General features: G+C 51.2%; 1 protein-coding gene across 3 annotated transcripts in view; it reads right to left on the bottom strand.

Moving 5' to 3' along the window:
* prrc2a (proline-rich coiled-coil 2A) overlaps positions 1-12,609 on the bottom strand; it is a 29,182-nt gene that overhangs the window by 14,563 nt on the left and 2,010 nt on the right. For 2 of the 3 annotated variants that reach the window (XM_088908153.1, XM_088908152.1), the window contains exons 2-6: positions 4,706-4,881; positions 2,378-2,555; positions 2,186-2,282; positions 1,435-1,509; positions 375-528 (exon numbers count right to left, since the gene is read on the bottom strand). In XM_088908153.1, coding sequence (XP_088764279.1) covers positions 375-528; positions 1,435-1,509; positions 2,186-2,282; positions 2,378-2,555; positions 4,706-4,820 — 619 coding nt within the window. In that variant the 5' untranslated portion in view covers positions 4,821-4,881. Of the gene's footprint in view, positions 1-374; positions 529-1,433; positions 1,510-2,185; positions 2,283-2,377; positions 2,556-4,705; positions 4,882-12,609 lie in introns of all 3 variants that reach the window. The other variant, XM_088908154.1, reaches the window with a different exon arrangement.

Raw genomic sequence — 12,609 nt, 5'->3', positions numbered from 1 at the left:
AGTCTGTCTCTCAATAATAATAATACAGTGTGTGATCTCCTGTCCCAGCCTGAGGAACAGACAGTGAGCCTGTCTCTCAATAATAAAAATACAGTGTGTGATCTCCTGTCCCAGCCTGAGGAACAGACAGTGAGCCTGTCTCTCAATAATAAAAATACAGTGTGTGATCTCCTGTCCCAGCCTGAGGAACAGACAGTGAGCCTGTCTCTCAATAATAATAATACAGTGTGTGATCTCCTGTCCCAGCCTGAGGAACAGACAGTGAGCCTGTCTCTCAATAATAATAATACAGTGTGTGATCTCCTGTCTCAGCCTGAGGAACAGCGAGCCTCTTGAACCGAGCTGGAGCTGACGGAGGCGGATGGGGGACTCACTCTGGGGGCGGAGGCTTGGTCCGGGCCCATACCACTGATCTGTAGTGTCCCGTTCTCTGCCAGCTCTGTCCTGGTCTCCAGCCGCCTGCAGGGTGGGAAATTCCTCGCGAGAGAATGGCGACGGTCGGCTTGATGCCTTTCCACCTGCCGGGCCGAGAGAGAGAGAGAGACGGGCACCCCCTCAGACAGAGCCAGAGAGGGAGAGACGGGCACCCCCTCAGACAGAGCCAGAGAGGGAGAGACACAGACAGACCAGGAGAGAGAATGACACAGACACAGGCAGGCAGGCCCGGAGAGAGAGACAGACAGTCACCCCCTCAGACAGAGCCAGAGAGAGAGACACAGACACAGGCAGACCCGGAGAGAGAGAGACGGGCACCCCCTCAGACAGAGCCAGAGAGGGAGAGACACAGACAGACCAGGAGAGAGAGAGACACAGACACAGGCAGGCAGGCCCGGAGAGAGAGACAGACAGTCACCCCCTCAGACAGAGCCAGAGAGAGAGAGACACAGACAGACCAGGAGAGAGAGAGACACAGACACAGGCAGGCCCGGAGAGAGACACAAGACAGTCACCCCCTCAGACAGAGCCAGAGAGAGAGAGAGACAGACACAGGCAGACCCGGAGAGAGAGAGACGGGCACCCCCTCAGACAGAGCCAGAGAGAGAGACACAGACAGTCACCCCCTCAGACAGAGCCAGAGAGAGAGAGACACAGACAGACCAGGAGAGAGAGAGACACAGACAGACCAGGAGAGAGAGAGACACAGACACAGACAGTCACCCCCTCAGACAGAGCCAGAGAGAGAGAGACACAGACACAGGCAGGCCCGGAGAGAGAGACAGACAGTCACCCCCTCAGACAGAGCCAGAGAGAGAGAGAGACAGACACAGGCAGACCCGGAGAGAGAGAGCGAGAGAGAGACGGGCACCCCCCCAGACAGAGAGAGGGAGAGGGAGAGGGACACAGGCAGACTTGGAGAGAGAGAGATGGACACAGACACTGCCCCAGTAAGAGGAGCAGCAGTCCTGGCTCCCATGAGGCCGAGCTCCACTCACCATCTCCTTGAGCTCCAGGTGTAACACTGGCCTGAGCCCAGGACCTTCCCCCTCCTGCCAGGGCTGCAGCCTGGGCCTGGAACACACAGCAGCACAGTCAGGGGGCTGCTACTGTACCCCTGGGGGACAGGGCGGTGTGTGTGGGGTAGAGGGCGGTGTTACTGTACCCCTGGGGGACAGGGCGGTGTGTGTGTGTGGGGTAGAGGGCGGTGTTACTGTACCCCTGGGGGACAGGGCGGTGTGTGTGTGGGGTAGACGGCGGTGTTACTGTACCCCTGGGGGACAGGGCGGTGTGTGTGTGGGGTAGAGGGCGGTGTTACTGTACCCCTGGGGGTGGGAGTGTGTAGTAGAGGGCGGTGTTACTGTACCTCTGGGGTACAGGGCGGCGTTACTGTACCCCTGGGGGTGGGAGTGTGTAGTAGAGGGCGGTGTACTACTGTACCTCTGGGGTACAGGAGGCTATGCTACTGTACCTCTGGAATACAGAGCAGCGTGCGGAGCAGAGGGTGGCGTACTGCTGCACCTCTGGGGTACAGGGCGGTGTGTGTGGGGTACAGGGTGGCGTTACTGTACCTCTGGGATACAGAGCAGCGTGCGGAGCAGAGGGTGGCGCACTGCTGCACCTCTGGGGTACAGGGCGGTGTGTGTGGGGTACAGGGTGGCGTTACTGTACCTCTGGAATACAGAGCAGCGTGCAGAGCAGAGGGTGGCGCACTGCTGCACCTCTGGGGTACAGGGCGGCGAGACCGTACCTCTGGGGGTGGGGGTGGCTTCTGCTGGGTCGCTACAGGCGTCGGTGAAGCCGCAGGCAGCTGCGACTCCGGCAGCGGAGCTGGCGACGCATCGGTACTGCGGACAGAGAAGGCACGGGCGTGTCAGGGGGGGCGTGTCGGGGGGGAGGGGTTCACGGGGGCTCCCCGCAGGCGGGCCGGCGCCGGGCTCACCTCTTTGGGTCGGCAGATTCCTGCTTGCTTGCCCATCCTGATCCGTCTTTGGGCACCAGCGAGACGTTGGGGTCGTTCCCTTTGTTCTCGGCTTTCAGACTGGGCAGGTTGGCCGGGGGGGGCATGCGCCGGGCTGAGGCAACTTTACCAAGACTCTGCAGGCCATGACGGGGGGGAACTGGGGCGCAGAGAGAGAGAGGGGTTCACACCGACACCCTGACTGGACACTCCAGTACATGAACACTGCACTGAGAGAGAGAGGGGTTCATACACACACACTGACTGGACACTCCAGTACATGAACACTGCACTGAGAGAGAGAGGGGTTCATACACACACACTGACTGGACACTCCAGTACATGAACACTGCACTGAGAGAGAGAGGGGTTCATACAGACACACTGACTGGACACTCCAGTACATGAACACTGCACTGAGAGAGAGAGGGGTTCATACACACACACTGACTGGACACTCCAGTACATGAACACTGCACTGAGAGAGAGAGGGGTTCATACACACACACTGACTGGACACTCCAGTACATGAACACTGCACTGAGAGAGAGAGGGGTTCATACACACACACTGACTGGACACTCCAGTACATGAACACTGCACTGAGAGAGAGAGGGGTTCATACAGACACACTGACTGGACACTCCAGTACATGAACACTGCACTGAGAGAGAGAGGGGTTCATACAGACACACTGACTGGACACTCCAGTACATGAACACTGCACTGAGAGAGAGGGGGGTTCATACACACACACTGACTGGACACTCCAGTACATGAACACTGCACTGAGAGAGAGAGGGGTTCATACACACACACTGACTGGACACTCCAGTACATGAACACTGCACTGAGAGAGAGAGGGGTTCATACAGACACACTGACTGGACACTCCAGTCCATTAACACTGCACTGAGAGAGAGAGGGGTTCATACACACACACTGACTGGACACTCCAGTACATGAACACTGCACTGAGAGAGAGAGGGGTTCATACAGACACACTGACTGGACACTCCAGTACATGAACACTGCACTGAGAGAGAGAGGGGTTCATACACACACACTGACTGGACACTCCAGTACATGAACACTGCACTGAGAGAGAGAGGGGTTCATACACACACACTGACTGGACACTCCAGTACATGAACACTGCACTGAGAGAGAGAGGGGTTCATACACACACACTGACTGGACACTCCAGTACATGAACACTGCACTGAGAGAGAGAGGGGTTCATACACACACACTGACTGGACACTCCAGTACATGAACACTGCACTGAGGGAGAGAGGGGTTCATACACACACACTGACTGGACACTCCAGTACATGAACACTGCACTGAGGGAGAGAGGGGTTCATACACACACACTGACTGGACACTCCAGTACATGAACACTGCACTGAGAGAGAGAGGGGTTCATACACACACACTGACTGGACACTCCAGTACATGAACACTGCACTGAGAGAGAGAGGGGTTCATACAGACACACTGACTGGACACTCCAGTACATGAACACTGCACTGAGAGAGAGAGGGGTTCATACACACACACTGACTGGACACTCCAGTACATGAACACTGCACTGAGAGAGAGAGGGGTTCATACACACACACTGACTGGACACTCCAGTACATGAACACTGCACTGAGAGAGAGAGGGGTTCATACAGACACACTGACTGGACACTCCAGTACATGAACACTGCACTGAGAGAGAGAGGGGTTCATACAGACACACTGACTGGACACTCCAGTCCATTAACACTGCACTGAGAGAGAGAGGGGTTCATACACACACACTGACTGGACACTCCAGTACATGAACACTGCACTGAGAGAGAGAGGGGTTCATACAGACACACTGACTGGACACTCCAGTACATGAACACTGCACTGAGAGAGAGAGGGGTTCATACACACACACACTGACTGGACACTCCAGTACATGAACACTGCACTGAGAGAGAGAGGGGTTCATACACACACACTGACTGGACACTCCAGTACATGAACACTGCACTGAGAGAGAGAGGGGTTCATACACACACACTGACTGGACACTCCAGTACATGAACACTGCACTGAGGGAGAGAGGGGTTCATACACACACACTGACTGGACACTCCAGTACATGAACACTGCACTGAGGGAGAGAGGGGTTCATACACACACACTGACTGGACACTCCAGTACATGAACACTGCACTGAGAGAGAGAGGGGTTCATACACACACACTGACTGGACACTCCAGTACATGAACACTGCACTAAGCGAGAGAGTGAGAGAGGGGGGGCTCACCGATGGGTTTCTGGGTCTCTAGAGTCTTCCCTTTGTACGTGTCAAACAGGTTGAGGGACGAGTACTTGGTTTTGCCATCCTTCCCCTTTGCTGTTTGCCCAGACCGCTCTGTCATCGCGCTGGAGGGTCATTGAGTACGGTGAAGGCCTGAGACCACCAGGGAACTCTGCCTCTGTCTGCGCGAGAGAGAGAGAGAGACGGGGGGGGGATGTTAACCAGGCGCCCGAAACGGGTCGGACCGGAGCCGCCCAGGCCCACCGGATCGAGAAGCAAGCGCACCCCTCCAGCTCGCGGAGCGATGTTCTCCAGCTCCTGCACCCACCCCACCCCAGGGAGGAGAGAGGTCCGTCCCCAGGGCAGCCGCAGCAGGAAGGCCCGTCGGACAGGAGTCGACCACTGACGCGCTCGCTGGTGTGTGTACACACTCCAGTAACTACACACACAGGTCACACACACTCCTGTAACTACACACACAGGTCACACACACACTCCAGTAACTACACACACAGGTCACACACACAATAAAAACACACCCTCACACACACACTCCAGTAACTACACACACAGGTCACACACACTCCAGTAACTACACACACAGGTCACACACACACTCCTGTAACTACACACACAGGTCACACACACTCCTGTAACTACACACACAGGTCACACACACTCCAGTAACTACACACACACAGGTCACACACACACTCCAGTAACTACACACACAGGTCACACACACTCCAGTAACTACACACACGGGTCACACACACAATAAAAACACACCCTCACACACACACTCCAGTAACTACACACACAGGTCACACACACTCCTGTAACTACACACACAGGTCACACAATAAAAACACACCCTCACACACACACTCCTGTAACTACACACACAGGTCACACAATAAAAACACACCCTCACACACACACTCCAGTAACTACACACACAGGTCACACACACTCCAGTAACTACACACACAGGTCACACACACAATAAAAACACACCCTCACACACACACTCCAGTAACTACACACACAGGTCACACACACACTCCAGTAACTACACACACAGGTCACACACACTCCAGTAACTACACACACACAGGTCACACACACAATAAAAACACACCCTCACACACACACTCCTGTAACTACACACACAGGTCACACACACTCCAGTAACTACACACACAGGTCACACACACTCCTGTAACTACACACACAGGTCACACACACACTCCAGTAACTACACACACAGGTCACACACACTCCTGTAACTACACACACACAGGTCACACACACACTCCAGTAACTACACACACAGGTCACACACACTCCTGTAACTACACACACACAGGTCACACACACTCCTGTAACTACACACACAGGTCACACACACACTCCAGTAACTACACACACAGGTCACACACACTCCAGTAACTACACACACAGGTCACACACACACTCCAGTAACTACACACACAGGTCACACACACTCCAGTAACTACACACACAGGTCACACACACTCCTGTAACTACACACACAGGTCACACACACAATAAAAACACACCCTCACACACACACTCCTGTAACTACACACACAGGTCACACACACACTCCAGTAACTACACACACAGGTCACACACACTCCTGTAACTACACACACAGGTCACACACACAATAAAAACACACCCTCACACACACACTCCTGTAACTACACACACAGGTCACACACACTCCTGTAACTACACACACAGGTCACACACACAATAAAAACACACCCTCACACACACACTCCAGTAACTACACACACAGGTCACACACACTCCAGTAACTACACACACAGGTCTCACACACAATAAAAACACACCCTCACACACACACTCCTGTAACTACACACACAGGTCACACACACTCCTGTAACTACACACACACAATAAAAACACACCCTCACACACACACTCCTGTAACTACACACACAGGTCACACACACACACACAATAAAAACACACCCTCACACACACACTCCAGTAACTACACACACAGGTCACACACACACACACACACACAATAAAAACACACCCTCACACACACACTACTGTAACTACACACACAGGTCACACACACACACACAATAAAAACACACCCTCACACACACACTCCAGTAACTACACAAACGGGTCACACACACACACACACAATAAAAACACACCCTCCTGTAACTACACACACAGGTCACACACACTCCTGTAACTACACACACAGGTCACTCACACACACACACACACACACACACACACAATAAAAACACACCCTCACACACACACTCCTGTAACTACACACACAGGTCACACACACTCCAGTAACTACACACACGGGTCACACACACAATAAAAACACACCCTCACACACACACTCCTGTAACTACACACACAGGTCACACACACTCCTGTAACTACACACACACAATAAAAACACACCCTCACACACACACTCCTGTAACTACACACACAGGTCACACACACACACACACACACAATAAAAACACACCCTCACACACACACTCCAGTAACTACACAAACGGGTCACACACACACACACAATAAAAACACACCCTCCTGTAACTACACACACAGGTCACACACACTCCTGTAACTACACACACAGGTCACACAATAAAAACACACCCTCACACACACACTCCTGTAACTACACACACAGGTCACACACACTCCTGTAACTACACACACGGGTCACACACACAATAAAAACACACCCTCACACACACACTCCTGTAACTACACACACAGGTCACACACACTCCAGTAACTACACACACAGGTCACACACACAATAAAAACACACCCTCACACACACACTCCAGTAACTACACACACAGGTCACACACACACACACACACACAATAAAAACACACCCTCACACACACACTACTGTAACTACACACACAGGTCACACACACACACACAATAAAAACACACCCTCACACACACACTCCAGTAACTACACAAACGGGTCACACACACACACACACAATAAAAACACACCCTCCTGTAACTACACACACAGGTCACACACACTCCTGTAACTACACACACAGGTCACACAATAAAAACACACCCTCACACACACACTCCTGTAACTACACACACAGGTCACACACACTCCTGTAACTACACACACGGGTCACACACACAATAAAAACACACCCTCACACACACACTCCTGTAACTACACACACAGGTCACACACACTCCTGTAACTACACACACACAATAAAAACACACCCTCACACACACACTCCTGTAACTACACACACAGGTCACACACACACACACACACAATAAAAACACACCCTCACACACACACTCCAGTAACTACACAAACGGGTCACACACACACACACACACACACACAATAAAAACACACCCTCACACACACACTCCTGTAACTACACACACAGGTCACACACACTCCTGTAACTACACACACGGGTCACACACACAATAAAAACACACCCTCACACACACACTCCTGTAACTACACACACAGGTCACACACACTCCTGTAACTACACACACACAATAAAAACACACCCTCACACACACACTCCTGTAACTACACACACAGGTCACACACACACACACACACACAATAAAAACACACCCTCACACACACACTCCAGTAACTACACAAACGGGTCACACACACACACACACAATAAAAACACACCCTCCTGTAACTACACACACAGGTCACACACACTCCTGTAACTACACACACAGGTCACACACACTCCTGTAACTACACACACGGGTCACACACACAATAAAAACACACCCTCACACACACACTCCTGTAACTACACACACAGGTCACACACACTCCTGTAACTACACACACACAATAAAAACACACCCTCACACACACACTCCTGTAACTACACACACAGGTCACACACACACACACACACACACACACAATAAAAACACACCCTCACACACACACTCCAGTAACTACACAAACGGGTCACACACACACACACACACAATAAAAACACACCCTCCTGTAACTACACACACAGGTCACACACACTCCTGTAACTACACACACAGGTCACACAATAAAAACACACCCTCACACACACACTCTCCAGTAACTACACACACACTCCCGTAACTACACACACAATCTGCAGACACCACACAAATACACACACAGTCCACGCACACGATCTCCAGACACTACACAAATACACACACAGTCCACGCACACGCTCTCCAGACACTACACAAATACACACAGTCTCATGCACATACATTCTTTTAAATAGGCTGGGCAGCTTGTTCCCCACCCCCACCCCCCTCTGTGTACAGTAGAGCCTCCTGTCCTGACTGGAGGAGCTCACCCAGCTGTGTCTGGAGAGAAGCTGGGGTATCGGCTTCATCCACAGGGCTGGGCAGCCTGTTCCCCACCCCCACCCACCTCTGTGTACAGAAGAGCCTCCTTCCTGACTGGAGGAGCTCACCCAGCTGTGTCTGTCAAAACAAAGACTAACAGCCCCACCGCACACAGATCCCAGAGAGAAAATGCTGCACCAGTAGGGTCATGGGGAACCTGAGAGAGGCTAAACCGCTCCAGACCAGAAAGAGAGACAACAAATTCTTACAGCTTATTGCTCTGTGAGCACAGCAGCTGAATCCTCAATGCTGAATCTCGGTATCACTACTCTGCTAGCTGACGAAGGCCTCACCCCTAACCACACAGCAGACAGCGCCCTCAAAAGGAAAGGCTGCGCTGCGTGTCTGAAGTCTCCCCCCTTCTCACACCCTGAGGCTGCAGGTGGGCCATCGCGAAAGGCATCACATGAACTCTTCACCTGCAGCCCCAGCAGAGATGACAAAGTCTCAGCAAATTCAAATTCAAAGAGCTCTGCTGGCAGGACCGATGCCAGCGCAGATGCAATCTGCACAACATTTAAAGGCATTTACAATGCAAACACAGTACTGGGCATTCACAGACACTACAGACAGACAGAGACAAGATACCATACAGTATTATTGAGAGAAAAGCTCACTGTCTGCTCCTCAGGCTGGGACAGGAGATCACACACTGTATTATTATTATTGAGAGACAGGCTCACTGTCTGTTCCTCAGGCTGGGACAGGAGATCACACACTGTATTATTATTATTATTGAGAGACAGGCTCACTGTCTGTTCCTCAGGCTGGGACAGGAGATCACACACTGTATTATTATTACTGAGAGACAGGCTCACTGTCTGTTCCTCAGGCTGGGACAGGAGATCACACACTGTATTATTATATTATTGAGAGACAGGCTCACTGTCTGTTCCTCAGGCTGGGACAGGAGATCACACGCTGTATTATTATTATTGAAAGACAGGCTCACTGTCTGTTCCTCAGGATGGGACAGGAGATCACACGCTGTATTATTATTATTGAAAGACAGGCTCACTGTCTGTTCCTCAGGATGGGACAGGAGATCACACACTGTATTATTATTATCGAGAGACAGACTCACTGTTCCTCAGGCTGGAACAGGAGATCACACACTGTATTATTATTATTGAGAGACAGGCTCACTGTCTGTTCCTCAGGCTGGGACAGATCACACACTGTATTATTATTATTGAGAGACGGGCTCACTGTCTGTTCCTCAGGCTGGGACAGGAGATCACACACTGTATTATTATTATTGAGAGACAGGCTCACTGTTCCTCAGGCTGGGACAGGAGATCACACACTGTATTATTATTATTGAGAGACAGGCTCACTGTCTGTTCCTCAGGCTGGGACAGGAGATCACACACTGTATTATTATTATTGAGAGACAGGCTCACTGTCTGTTCCTCAGGCTGGGACAGGAGATCACACGCTGTATTATTATTATTGAGAGACAGGCTCACTGTCTGTTCCTCAGGATGGGACAGGAGATCACACACTGTATTATTATTGAGAGACAGGCTCACTGTCTGTTCCTCAGGATGGGACAGGAGATCACACACTGTATTATTATTATTGAGAGACAGGCTCACTGTTCCTCAGGCTGGGACAGGAGATCACACACTGTATTATTATTATTGAGAGACAGGCTCACTGTTCCTCAGGCTGGGACAGGAGATCACACACTGTATTATTATTATTGAGAGACAGGCTCACTGTCTGTTCCTCAGGCTGGGACAGGAGATCACACACTGTATTATTATTATTGAGAGACAGGCTCACTGCTCCTCAGGCTGGGACAGGAGATCACACACTGTATTATTATTATTGAGAGACAGGCGCACTGTCTGTTCCTCAGGCTGGGACAGGAGATCACACGCTGTATTATTATTATTGAGAGACAGGCTCACTGTCTGTTCCTCAGGCTGGGACAGGAGATCACACGCTGTATTATTATTATTATTGAGAGACAGGCTCACTGTCTGTGCCTCAGGATGGGACAGGAGATCACACGCTGTATTATTATTATTGAGAGACAGGCTCACTGTCTGTTCCTCAGGCTGGGACAGGAGATCACACACTGTATTATTATTATTGAGAGACAGGCTCACTGTTCCTCAGGCTGGGACAGGAGATCACACACTGTATTATTATTGAGAGACGGGCTCACTGTCTGTTCCTCAGGCTGGGACAGGAGATCACACACTGTATTATTATTATTGAGAGACAGGCTCACTGTCTGTTCCTCAGGCTGGGACAGGAGATCACACACTGTATTATTATTATTGAGAGACAGGCTCACTGTCTGTTCCTCAGGCTGGGACAGGAGATCACACACTGTATTATTATTATTGAGAGACGGGCTCACTGTTCCTCAGGCTGGGACAGGAGGTCACACACTGTATTATTATTATTATTAGTATTATTATTATTATTATTATTGAGAGACGGGCTCACTGTTCCTCAGGCTGGGACAGGAGGTCACACACTGTATTATTATTATTATTATTATTGAGAGACAGGCTCACTGCTCCTCAGGCTAGGACAGGAGATCACACACTGTATTATTATTATTGAGAGACAGGCTCACTGTCTGTTCCTCAGGCTGGGACAGGAGGTCACACACTGTATTATTATTATTGAGAGACAGGCTCACTGTTCCTCAGGCTGGGACAGGAGATCACACACTGTATTATTATTATTGAGAGACAGGCTCACTGTCTGTTCCTCAGGCTGGGACAGGAGATCACACGCTGTATTATTATTATCGAGAGACAGGCTCACTGTCTGTTCCTCAGGCTGGGACAGGAGATCACATACTGTATTATTATTATTGAGAGACAGGCTCACTGTCTGTTCCTCAGGCTGGGACAGGAGATCACACACTGTATTATTATTATTGAGAGACAGGCTCACTGTTCCTCAGGCTGGGACAGGAGATCACACACTGTATTATTATTATTGAGAGACAGGCTCACTGTCTGTTCCTCAGGCTGGGACAGGAGATCACACACTGTATTATTATTATTGAGAGACAGGCTCACTGCTCCTCAGGCTGGGACAGGAGACACTGTGTTCAGTAAATGTCTAAGAGCTCATCCGAGCGCCATGTCCGTCCGGCCCGCTGCGCCACTTTCTCCCACGCAACCCAACCCCAGGCATGGAGAGACACCGGTCACACACACACGGGCCGAGGAGAGGCGAAAACACCTCCCCACCGAGAGAGGGGACGCGGGGCGAGAGCAGGCCCGCTGTCCCCCTGCCCCTCCCCGCAGCCGGGGAGAGGACGCAGGAAAGGCCGGTGCTTCGCATGAGGCCTACTCCGTCTGCAGCCGCCTCCCCCACCACCAACAACTCACCACCCCCCCCCCTCCCCCCGAGCCTGTCGCAAGAACCAAACCGAACACAAACCC

The sequence above is a fragment of the Atractosteus spatula genome, assembly GCF_055471065.1.
Source record: "Atractosteus spatula isolate fAtrSpa1 chromosome 10 unlocalized genomic scaffold, fAtrSpa1.hap1 SUPER_10_unloc_1, whole genome shotgun sequence".
Lineage (NCBI taxonomy): Eukaryota > Metazoa > Chordata > Actinopteri > Semionotiformes > Lepisosteidae > Atractosteus > Atractosteus spatula.
The sequence above is the reverse complement of the archived record's forward strand: the minus strand, read 5'-3'. Positions and strand labels throughout refer to the sequence as shown.